Source organism: Hippoglossus hippoglossus, chromosome 17 (assembly GCF_009819705.1).
Source record: "Hippoglossus hippoglossus isolate fHipHip1 chromosome 17, fHipHip1.pri, whole genome shotgun sequence".
Classification (NCBI taxonomy): domain Eukaryota; kingdom Metazoa; phylum Chordata; class Actinopteri; order Pleuronectiformes; family Pleuronectidae; genus Hippoglossus; species Hippoglossus hippoglossus.
The window spans coordinates 10,884,374-10,897,789 of record NC_047167.1 but is presented as its reverse complement, the minus strand read 5'-3'; the positions used below and the strand labels follow the sequence as shown (position 1 = coordinate 10,897,789).

The 13,416-nt window shown below is 42.7% G+C and overlaps 1 protein-coding gene across 1 annotated transcript in view; it reads left to right on the top strand.

Moving 5' to 3' along the window:
* LOC117778088 (ephrin type-A receptor 3-like) overlaps nt 1–13,416 on the top strand; it is an 86,607-nt gene that overhangs the window by 34,153 nt on the left and 39,038 nt on the right. The window contains 2 exon segments of the mRNA XM_034613341.1: nt 8,925–9,080; nt 12,527–12,862. Of these exon segments, the coding sequence (XP_034469232.1) occupies nt 8,925–9,080; nt 12,527–12,862 (492 nt within the window).

Genomic DNA, 13,416 nt, shown 5'->3' with positions numbered 1-13,416 from the left:
GATTATTCAAATGTCAAATGAGGACAAAGATAACATGTCGCAGACGACTAACATCATCACTGAGGTCCGTGAGTGTCACTGCCTCTTAAAGCTGCTTCATGAGAACATCTGCCCATAGATCAAATTGTTTGGTCGATATTTATTTGATGAAAAGCTTGTGTGGTCCCAAGCATTTTTATGGAGAGCACTAAAGGAAAACAAAAGGAACGTGCAGTGGCAATTTTCCCAAGAGGGGACTCCTGTATGTGACAACCTTGATTTCCTACGTTGCGCTGAATGGGCGCTGTATCTGTCAGGTGGGAGATGGCACTTGAGGACACCTATTGAGGAATGCGTGCAGATCTGTTTTGACATGACTCTGAGCGGGGCAGCGATCTCCAGCATTCTCTTTCTTAGCGTTTCCTTTGTGCGTTGTGTGTTTGTTCTTTATAAAACTGACTACGACGCGGCTGTGAGCTTCTCCTGCGAACTCACAACACAATGATGAAGTTGATCACTGTACGCTGAGATTAATGACAACGCAAATAGACAAAATCTCTGTGTGTGAGTGTGTGTGTGTGCGTGAGTGACATAGAGAAAAAAGGCATGGGGCTCTCCTATCCAACTCCGCCTGTGAGAATGAATTATTGAGAGTGATGAACTGAAAATAACGTGGCTGAGGAAAGGCGGTGCAGCGCTCCTCCTACACACACTTTGTTGGTCACGGGGCCGGCCGATGCGGGCACGTTTACTGGTGTGTGTGGCACAAAGTGTGTATACGTGTGTGTGTGTGCTGGAGTGTATCTGGGGACAGACACGGATCTGAAGGGAGGGTGATTATAGTGTGTTAAAACTCTGCAGATTGGGTTTTAAGGAAGCTGTTTAAGATATATGTGTCTAGAGAGAGCGACAGTGTGTGTGCACTTATAAAGAAAGATAAAAGCTGTGTGTGTGTGTGTGTATGCTTTTGCTTTGTATTTTGGTGTGGCTGGTTATATTCAAAAGTAGATGGTGGATCTTTGTATTCTTTTGGCCTTTTGTCTTGATGGCAAAATAGACAGAAGAATTAGTCATTCAGTCTGTGCAGCTAACTCCCAACAGACTCCTTCTATAGGCCTGTCATGGTATTTCTCTCTCTCCCTGTCTGTCTTTCTGTCCCTCGCCCATGACCCCGTTCACACAGAACACACACATGCACCTGGTATCTATTTAATCTGTTTTTAGACTGCAGTATAACAACACTGGCTCAAAATTAGTGAGCCATCAACTTGAATTACCACTATAGAGAAGTGTGTGTCTGTGTAGATGTGTATTTGCTTTAATTCCACTGAAATTGAGAAATCTATCCCTGTGACTTTTTTTTTTTTTTTTGGAGGGGTTTGTGTATGTGTGTGTGTGCCTGTCAGCGAGAGAGTAAATATTTGTGCAGGGGCTCTGCAGAAGGTCAGGGTCAATGTATGACAGACAGCCTACTGGGAAATAAGACACACATACAAAGAGAGACTCTCTCTCTCTCTCTCACACACACACACACACACACACACACACACACACACACACACACACACACACACACATAAAGTAGGGATGGTCAGAGAGAGAATGAGAGAGATACACACAGAAAGAGGACAGAGTCAGAAAAATAGAACTAGACAGATGGGGGGGACGGAGACAGACAGCGAGAAAAACAGCAAGACAGAGAAAGACAGAGAAAAGACAGATATGGACAGAATGAGGGGGAGGGGGGGCGTGTCGTCCCATAGTTCTCCTTGGCTGCTCTCAGTAATTGGCTGGTATCCCGAGAACAGAGAGTAGATCAGAGAGCAGCCAGAGTGTACTCATGTGCTTCATGTACTGGACATCACAAACCAATTCATATCCGGTCTGACCGTGTGTGTGTTTGTGTGCGTGCCGGTCAGAGAAGTCATAAGATACCATAAACACAGTGAGGTTCTGTCCTGAGATGTCAATCACGGAGGCCTACGTCTTCCGTGTGGACACAGCTTGTATCTCTCATCCACTCTGCAGCCAAGTGATCCTGCTTCTCACTCTCTACAATAAGGCTCTTTCAGGCAGAAGTCTTTACAGGGTCTGTTTTTACAGAATACATCACAGTTTTTGACACTGTCGAAAATCACTTTTGATTTGAAAGATTGCAAATTTATGGGCTTATCTGAAAAGCTGGTGTTGTAAACTCAACTCTGAAATAACAAGACAGGAGTTCAGCTGTGCAACCGCAAAGTTTTAAAATAAATATCCACTCTTTCAATGCTCTAGTTTCAACATTTCAGAACTTTTTTCCAACTTACGTGCTCCAGTTTTCAAATGACAATTTACAAGGTTTCAAACCTGGGAAACAAACTGAGGCACAGCGGAAGAACAGTGAGAAATTTGAAACGTGTTGGAGAAACATTGCAAAAGCAATGCTGCAGTTTTGAAGAAGAAAAACTCAAGTACAAAATATTGTTTGCAGAGATTTAAAATTATTTTCTTCCTATTAAAACATTAGTTTCAATAATACAAAACCTTGTTTATTATTTCAAGCTTCCAAACGCAGAGTTTCAACCTTTCAAAGCCATTTTTTCAGTTTCAGAATATGATTTGATATTTATCCCATAGATATCACTGTTTCTTGCTTTATCTCGAATATGATGACTAGCAGTCGATGAACTAGGGTAAAATAACCACCAGGCCATGATTCAATCATTTGATAATGTGCAGACACAAACACAAAACAATGTAATTTTAAAAAGCTAGTAATTAAAATTCTTTCAGCTAAATAATAACCACCTTTCATTTGACAATACATGTCATCACTGATAATCATTTCTGGCAGGCTATGTCAACACATGGAACAAATCTGCACAAATATTAATGAAATATTCTGAGCATGTGATATTAACTGTAATAATACAGTTAAATACCTATACATGCCTTTAATTGTTCAGGAGGCAGTGTGGTCCATAGCTTCCTTACCTGGTATAAACTATACTTCACTGCCCTTAAATGACAGAAATGCAATTCTAGTGGAAATAGGGAATCTTTAATTATTTCATCTTTACAGACATTGGAATCAGTTGTTAAATTTAAGTAAGTTGACATTTGGTTGTATTCCACTGAATCTCTTTGGAAGGCAGACGCCCAAAGTGCTGACGTTCTGTACCAGTGAGCACCAACTCAATTGCAGCACTGAAAATCATGAATACTGTTTGTTCCCAGTAAATTGGTGTCTATTATAATCAAATTGCATTTGCAAACTTGCATTTACAACACACAATATGGCAAGAAGCCCTTCAGTGCAATTTAAATGGTTGTTTTAGCAATAATTTTAACATTCACATTTTCTATTTAATTCTAAATACTTTCATTTACATGACTTTGTCATTTGTCTTTGAGTGAAACATCAGTTCAATCCTCTGGGCTATAAGCATTGGGAAATAATTATGTAACAGATATGGTTGGTTGACTTTTATGTCAAGTGTCCCCTAAAAATGTGCTAAAACAAAAGATTGACATGATTTATTTCAGAGTTTTGTTGATGGTTCCAGTTTGTTGTGTATTGGTCGGATGGTTGCAGCATCCTTGCAAACTCGAGAGTTACACACTATTTTTACAGGATAGAAGGTGTGCGTGTGCGTGTGTGTGTGTGTGTGCACGCGCGTCACAGGATTAGTAGTTATGGTGAATATTATGGTGTTAAAGGTTGTTATGAACTCGGATTAGAGGATCTCAGCAGGGGGCTGGAGCCCGGTGCTGACATCTCTATTCCTCACAAACATACGCACGCACACATGCACACACACACACACACACACACACACACACACACACACACACACACACACACACACAAATGCATTTCATACTTTGCTCTCTACAAAAAGATCCTCACCACACACACACACCACCACATTACTTCCACTTATTAAGAAGGGATATTGTTGGCGACACAAACACTCTCAGTTGATAAAGTCTCATGTCCTGTTCACACACCAATATTCAGTAAAGCACCATATAACACACAATGACTTGTTCGTACCTAGATGTGTGTTTTCTTTTTACTTGGCACATACGTTTGTTCAGCATGAAAACATGTCAATTCGACCAAAAGCATGTTTCACGGGCATGTACACACAAGTACAAACACACAACTAAAAACACACACACACATACGTTGTGCGTATGCGACCCCGGTGGCCGTAAAGGACGTCACATTCAATCTCGTCAGATTTCTCCAGTGACGCTTGATGTATCAATTTTTAAGTAGTTGGCCTCAACTAACACTAACACACACACACGCACACACACACACACACACACACGCACGCACGCACGCACGCACGCACGCACGCACGCACACATACTCACACTCAAACAAGCCGCTCTGTGCTCCTGGAGCTGTGGCACTCGAGGGGTACTAGAAGGGTTCCATCTTGAAAGCCTGTTGCCATGGTGACCATTATGGAGCTCATCTCCCCTGGGCCAGCAAGCTTTACACAACTTCCCTCTAAGAAGGACACACGTGCATACACACACAAACTTTCACCCTAACGGTATACCACCCGCACCCATCCACAAACATAAACACAAACACACACACACACACACACACACACACACACACACGAGTTGTCTCCTCTTTCTGCCCTTTATGGTAAAGCCGAAGGGGAGCCAATGTTTGACCTGGACCAAGTGTGGCAGAAAGCAAGAGAACAAAACAATTAGTAGAAGAACCAGAAAGAATGTTTTAAAGACATGTGGAGCAGAAGACAAAGTTCACAGCAAAAGTCCAAGGAAATGTTGGTTTCAGAGAAGTGCAGCTGTTGCAGATGTTGTGTAAGCATGCAGCTGTCTGGCTGAATATATTTAAAACTTCAACTGAGAATGTGATGTTTGTGTTTCTATGTGCGTGCACCCGTGTGAGAATCTGCACAGGCCTTTTCTCATGCAAAGGGAAAATGCATTCCCTGAGCTGAACCCTGTACAGTCAGCAGCTTCTGTCATTTATACAAGCAGCTCCAAAATGTTATTTAGGGGGATGTAACCTTTCAGTCACACGTACACGCAGCTCATCACAGGACATGCTACAGATTTCACAACAGCGTGATTTCGTAGTGTACGCCAATATGAAACATCACACTCTTTTCGTACCATACCTATAGATGACCCCTTATTTGAATTAGCGTAAAGGCTGCATTTGTAAGTAGGTGCCTGCTCGTGTGTGTGTGTGTGTGTGTGTCCATGTGTGTAGGAGACATTGTGTTCCTCCCATTGCAGTTAATTTTGGCCCACTTCTCTGGAGAGGTTTGTTCTAACACATCACATTCATTTCATGCTATGTAATTAATCCTAGCTGATGAAAGAAAGTGAGAAAGAGAAGTGCGTATAACAATCTGTCAGTCATTTCAGAACGTTGGAGGAGTCGACCATAATTTTGATCATCGTCAAACTAATGAAATATGGAAAAAAATTCGGAGTTTCAGAAATGTGACAATATGCGGCTCTTGCTTGTTTTTTGTCCCAGAAATCCTCAGCTTTGCAGTGTTGGTGTATATAATATAACCAGAAGCAGCACTGAGAATAGCAGATGCATATAAACCCAAAAATCTGGTGAAAATTCCTTCTGTGTTCATCAGTACGACGTACCCCTTACATAACATTTGACCCACTGTTAATGTACATATAGGGATTAGTAGTGCTTTAAGCAGATATCCTTGTAGTTTGGGAAATGATTATGGGCTTATTTCATTATTGTGAGTCATTTTATAAATGGTTAAAGAATATAATCAGTTGTTTTGCGACACTGAAAACAACAGAAAAGACTAGAAATAGAGCAGCAGTCAGTCATCTCCGAGTGTACAGCGTTTCCCCATAGGAGACAGTTGGGCTGTTCCCTTCTCAATCAGTGCGTGGTGACTGAGGGTGTGTCTTGAGTAGCAGTACTATATCATATCTAAGAGCTATCGATTGGCATAAATACACTGAGTCTCTCTGGTGACCGGATGAATATTTAATAAGACACTGGATCTGAGGCCACTCTTTGTCTTTAGAAGAAACACATGCACTCACATCTCACACATTCACACACACACCCTACACAGTCAACTGTTACACTGAAGATGATGCAAATTTAGAGTTAGCTCACAATTTTACAACGTACAGGAGCTTTTGCGACTAAACTTTTCCTCTCCTCTGTGAGTGTATGTTTATGTGAGCACTGTCTCACTTCCTCAGCCTTCTTGTCCCTTTTTCATATCTACGGTAAATCATTAATCATAAGGGAACCAAGTCAAGTAACACATTTCCCATGGGGCAGACACTGGGAGTAGCTCGAGAGAGAAAAAAGGGCTAGAAAAGTGGGAGAGAGAGCGAAGGAGAGAAGGGGGAAAGGGGGGACTTTGAGAGAGAAAGAAAAACTGGAGTGAGAACGAGGTGGAAAAGCAGAGTGGAAAACAGAAGAACAAGAGAAGGAAGCTCCACTCGGGGAGGCCAAGCTCCCATTCTTGAACAAAGTTTTTTGATTGGGCAGTTGTTCGGACGCCAGGCCTGGCATGGGGCGTCCTGTCTGTCCTCTCAGCACCGGGGTCCTTTGTGCCTCTGTGGCAGGCCTGCACCCAGAGCCAGGACTCTCCGGATGAAATGTCTCCGGAGAAAAGCTGCTTTTTTTCCACCCTGCTCGCACAAACCCAGCCAAGAGAAACACACACACACACACACACACACACACACACACACACACACACACACACACACACACACACACACACAGGCACCCATTACCTTGGAAGTTGACAGCAAGGAGAAAAGAGAGCACAAACCCTTTGAGAATTACCACTCCCTTTTCTTTCTTTCTTTCTTTCTTTCCTTCCTTTCTTTCTTTCTCTCTATTTCACACCTACACACACACACACACTCATTCCTTTTCCAGTGTTCTCTCAAGTCTTTTGGGGATTGTGCTAGTGGACTTTGCTCCCCGATGATGAATGATTTTCCTAAAAATACTGTCTGTATGCAAGCGAGTGAGCACAGCGTCCAGGTGGAGCAACTTACCTCCACAGTGAGAAATCACACTACTTTTAGGCCACTTTTAAAATTCCTCTACCTGCAGGTTAACCACAGCGTTGAGAAGGCGTGTGTAAGTGTGTGTGTGTGTGTGTGCGAGTGTAATAATTTACAGCCTTTCTGGGACGAGTGACATGTAGCTTGATTAAATCCGTGACCTTCACCACCCGCGCAAGCAATCAGCAAGCAAACACACACACGTTCACTCAAAAACACCCGTTCACTCCGTCACGCACACACACACGCCGCATACTTAACACCTTCTCACACACGGGCGCTCAGCATACCAACATGCAATCAGCACCTGGTGGGTTGTATCGCATCATTGATCCAATCGATTCACAAAATACAGGCGCACACACACACACAAAGCTATCGGATTGTATTTGAGACACCCTCATTTCCCTTACATGGGGTTTGTACACTGGAATACTATTTACCACTGTGGCAGAGAAGGCTTGCGAGGATGGGAATACCAGGCAGCCTATGAATGTAAAAATAAATACTCGCGTAATCTATATTCAGATTACTAAAGGGAAAGTCAGGAATTCCATTTTACTGCCTTGGATTCAAAAGGGAAATCATTCAAGTCCCCAGTCTATTTCCACATGCTGCTGCTTTTGAGCACTTGCACGGTTTTCCCTCCCCAGTTTTATGACTCCACATAATGACTAATATTCAGCCTGTGAAACAGCCATAGCAATACTCATATTATGCTACTGTGACTATTGGTGTGAGTGCAGCTGTGTATTGTTTTGTTCCCCTGGTTGCCCGAAGATCTAAGTCTTATATAACAGAACTGGCAGTTGATCTGCAGTTGCACTTTGTTATTACACGGTACGACCCTGTGGTTATACGGGCCTTCAGCCTGATGTATCTCTAATGTCACGATATATCAAATCAGACTATTTTTTTTCTTCTTCTTTGCCATGGGTGCTGCACGGCACATCTTATGACCTATCAGTATCTGTTGTGTCCTTGTTGTGTCATAACTCCTCGTGTCGTTGTGGTATTTTTGGACATTTTGTACCTTTTTCAAGTTTCTGTTTTCCCTTGTACTCTTCTGAATCCTTTACACTTTTTTTTTTTTTAGCCTTTATCCTTTCTATCAGTTATGACAACATGAAAACATGAAGACAATACTCAAACAGTCAGCTGGGACAAAAAAAACAGACCAGTGAGATGATCAAACTATTATTGAGGACGGTAAACGATAATTAAACCACCTGAGATGTCTGTATGACACAACTACAGGGGTTACGATGTGTAGAAGTTGAAGAAGGAACTCTGTCTGTAACCTGTGATGGCTGTTTTTAACGGGCAGTCTGGGTAATAATTTCCCCGTTTGCCCTCTTTTAGTGAAGTCTGGAAAACCCTGAGCATTTGTTTAAATCCTCTCAGATTATGTGATTTCCTGTGTTTCTTGTCTCCTGACATTGTTTTTGGCAATGTTGCCGGGTTCCAAACACTCAATGATTACTTTGGCAAGTGTAATGTCATGGGAACCAACGTAAATGATGGCCCAAACTACAAAAACAAGAGCCGACTTGTAATAAACTGGAATTATCCCTAAAAGCATTTGTGACCATGTGGGGATTTCTGGCACAACTTCACTTCTCCTCTTATAAGGTGTATAGAGAGGGGGGAAGTATTAAAGAAAACTTTTGCTTTTAGCTTCTGGCCTTCATCATCATCATGAAATATATTACAAAGAACATTTAGATGGTATTTTACATGTGTAACCCTTTAGAGCATTTAGCAGCAGTTTACTCTGTCTGGAACACTTTAAAAACTTTCAAAAGTCTCGTTGATGATTATGACCTGGCACGTGCGGCTGCATTATCGCATCGTCTAACCTCTCGATTGTCTGTCTCCTTGTTCAGCATGCAGACCTGGTACCTACAAAGCATCAGCCACGGACGCCTACTGCACCAAATGCCCTCCTCACAGCTCGTCCCCGCAGGAACAAGCAGTGGAGTGTGTTTGTGAGAAAAGCTTCTACCGCGCTGAGACCGACCCACGCTCGATGGCCTGCACACGTGAGTTGGATGGAATGAGACACACGGGCAATAACTCAAACACATGTAAATCATATTGGACACAAACGCAGTCATTAAAAAAGATGGAGACAGATTTCCGGCCTACATGCTGCATACATAGTTAAATATTTGCATTTGGATGTTTACATTTCATGTTGTACAATGGCTTACAGTTACAATGATTGGATTACATTTCATTTTGATTAGTCTGCGGTGTGTTCCTCGAAGAATTTACATTGCGTGGCTGTTTTTCATTTATTTATTTATAATCCTTCCATGTGCTCCTTCGTCTGCTATTGGATTACTAAGCACTAGATATACAGACATATATATGACACACACACACATCCATGTCTGCCAGTTGTGTGGTTACGGCACACAGATATGTCAGATGAGAAAACTGATATGGGTGATTCTCATTCTCTGTCTTCCTCTCGTGCACACACACACACACACACACACACACACACACACACACACACACACACACACACACACACACACACACACACACACAACACCAATGACTGTATATAAGACTGACATAACATAACAAAACATCTCAATCACCGCTTGTTTGGCTGGCTGCAGTAAATGCCATATAACCTGCTCCCTCCCTGTTCAAATTACATCCCCAGCGCAAAAACAGCAGCGGTTGTACCAAGGATATTTCGCCTGGAGGAAGTAGAGACACATTGCACAACACAAACTTACACAAACAAAGAGCCAGGGGGATCAGAGCACATCCTCACGAACGTAGACGAAGGAGAATAGAAAAGGAGTAGGAGGAAAGATGGAGCGAAAAGGCAGAGGCAGAAAGAGATGGATCTAGGTAGACTGAGAGGGATGTGGGGGGGAAAGGACAGTGACAGGTGGGAGAGAGAGAGAGAGAGAGAGAGAGAGACTGAACTGAAAAAATACAGAAGACCTCTCACACGCACACACACATGCACACACATACCCAAACCCATTATCAGGTTATGGTAGATTACACGCATTAATCAGTGCAGCAGGTGAGATGTGACAGGTATTATCAGCTGGAAATGAGTAAGGGTTTGTTCAAATATGTATGGGCGCACACGCACACACATGCTCTCTTGACTGGTGAAGAGCACTGAGCGGGATGGAGGGGAGAAAATGAGGAGAGCGGGTGAAAGACATGGAGAATGACACTCCAAGACCCCAGTCAGTGAATAGAACAGTGGGGGTAAATAGTGGACTATCGGAGGGATATAATTTAAATGTCATAAAAGGGCCGATCAGTAGAAACGATGATGATGGACAGTTAGGTGTGGCCCAGGGCAGTGGGAGGGTATGGTTAAGAAAAAGACAGAATTAGCAGGCTCAGTCAGCACATCCTTTCAGCTGATTTATGACCGACAGCCTCAATTATCCCCAGCATGGCCTCGATCCCCGATGCCCACGCTCAGCCATCCCCCATCACTACCCGCTCTTCAGAGGCGTTTTGCCGCTGGGAGGGCTAATCAGAAAGGTCTCAGGCCCTGCTGGCAGGCCCCCTGGGGCTCACTGCTTAGCCGAGGCCTGATGAGATGTCAGGCTGAATGGGCAACTATAAGGCCAAATTTCCATATGGTTGAGATGTCTGCACCCTTACTGCCCTGTGAGCAACCACAATCAGCGATTTCCTTGCCTCATACAATAAGAAGGACGTGGTAAACACTTACCTCGATGGTGTGTTGGAGGTTTGTGGTTTGCTCAAGCTGACAATCTTGGTAATATGTAAAACTGATCTGCCAATGAAAAAGCACAGAGAAGACCCAGATGTAGACTTACCAGTGGTTGCACAATCTGTTAAATCTGTGAAACTACAGCACTGTGTAAATTAAAACAGAATAAACACACGCACAGGCCACTAATTCATTTGAACAGGATCTTTGTTGTTGCCAGCGTAGAGGACCCACGGCAAGAAAAACTCAGGGTGATCCTCTTTGATTCATGTTAACACACGCACGCTACCCTGTGATCTGTCCCATTTCATTTTGTCTCGAGTCTTTTATTTGAAATACGCACAATAAAATAACACATACATACATTCACATCCACGAGGGTGAGCACAGGGCTTAGAATTAAGTGTTCACATAAAAGAGTGGTATTCTCAGGTTTATTTGGAGACTAAATACTTCTTCAGTCCTATTTTAAACACTCTAGACTTTTTAAATTTATGTATCAATGTTAACAGACTTCATTTGAATGTCTAATATATGTAAAATAAAAGAACATTTGAGAACTTGCCTGAAAATGATTACTGACACACTTTTTGGTCTCCGACTCTACGCTACACTAATCATTCCAGCGGAGGTTGAGAGCAATATTAACTACTCTAAATCATAAAATGTACCTGACTCATGAGAAAACGACTCAGAGCACTTTCAATAGATCATTGTCCACTCGCTATTTATTGTCTGCAGTGCAGCGCCCAAAGAGTATCAGTTACATTCACATGGTGAAAAAACCCCTGCAGTCTGGAGTCTGCTATTTAACATCACATGAAGTCTCTCTGAAGATGAATTCAAAGTTTGGAATTGTAATATATCGTCATAGTGTCACGTTTACAATCAGCCAGACTCTTCTAATCACTGTCTGTTCCATTAATCGAGCGCTAAGTGTCCACCCTCTGGCTGGAGTCTGTTCATTTATTTCTAATTCAATCAATGTGAATTCTGTTTTAAATAGAAACTGCTATTAAATCGCTAATGAACATGAAGACAATGCACGTTTAGAGAATGTACATTTGGGGGGAAAAAAATAATATCCATCAGTAATTAATTAATGAGTTGGCACTGGTAAGGAGTGGTGCAGTAGCTAAGGTTGTTCCAGATGCATACTGGGACAGCTTTGTTTTAGTGGGCACAGCTCGCCATATGTTCATATCACTTTTCAAAGCACCTGATTTAATTTGCAGCATTAAAGGTACCATGTGGAGTTTTTGACCAGTAGTAGTACTGTTGAGCAATTTAAGGGTGGAAAAAAAATTGTATTAAGTCTTTTATGGCTCCAGGGAAAGCTGCATGGAATCTGACAAATGGCCTGAAGCAATATCGCTTGAGTCAGCATAGATTGGCCTGAAACTGACCTCTTACCAGACCTCTGTGGCCTGCTCTTCATCTCTGCCTCAGGCGAGTGGCTCAAGGCTACAAAACACACCTGACTGTGAGCAAACTGTCAGCACTCGAGCTGCAGGATGTCAAATCAAAAAAAAAAATCGCTGGTTCTCTGATTCTCAGCTTTTATCCTTTTTTAATATCTTTCTTTCTAACGTGAGTCTGAACGTGTTATAGGGCTGAACTGCCAAATCAGTGGAGTACACTTTTTAAATATGTTTATTACAAATATGCACAACAGCTTATTTAGTTAAATAGTTTTATGTAAAAATAACAAAATTACAACTTCAGAGAAATAAACCTTTGTCCTGTTTCTTACCTCAGGTCCCCCGTCTGCTCCAGAGAACCCAATCTCCACGGTGAACGAGACCTGCGTGACTCTGGAGTGGTCGCCGCCCAGAGACACAGGAGGCCGAGGGGACATCACCTACAGCCTGCACTGCAGGAAGTGCTCTGGCGATGGCAAAAAGTGTGCTCCGTGTGGTAGTAGCGTCCATTTTGTCCCCAGGCAGTTTGGTCTCTCCTCAGCCATGGTGCTGGTCACTGACCTGCAGCCGGACTCCAACTACACCTTCACTGTTGAGAGCCAGAATGGAGTGTCAGATTTAAGTCCAACTCCAAGAGGAACAGTCGTCATCAATGTCACCACGTCACAAACAGGTGAGAACATACACACATGTACTGGGGTAATGGCTCTCCCCAAAAAATTACTAAATGTGCAAAAAGACGGAATTCACACAGACTGATGGTTCCTTCATAATATTATTTTCATGTGTTGCAGGGTATTTTCAGATTAGATCGCAGGAATAATATTTTCCTTCAGGACTTCAGTGATATCTGTCTTTAAAGGGCGATAAGAAAATAAAATCCTCTGGGGAAGAACATACTCATCAGCTTGGACTGGGAATTTGGGGGAAAAGGGAATGGTGTATTTTTAAAAAATCGCTTCCTGATTGCAGTGTCCTGACAGATCAGGCTTTTACATGGCAACTGTAAAATTACTGCTGTGCTGCATCACTCTGATAGCACAAAATGACACCTCTGCACCTCTGGCTGCACATATATAATCATATGTGCATCCCTCACAGTATGGAAGTGAGGGAAATTGGTGCAAGAGAAGTGCATATGACAGGGTGGTGGTAGCTAATAGGCCTCTCACTACGAAAGTGTGTGTGTAATAACTAGAAGGGGGGAGGTGAAAGGGGTGTAGGAGG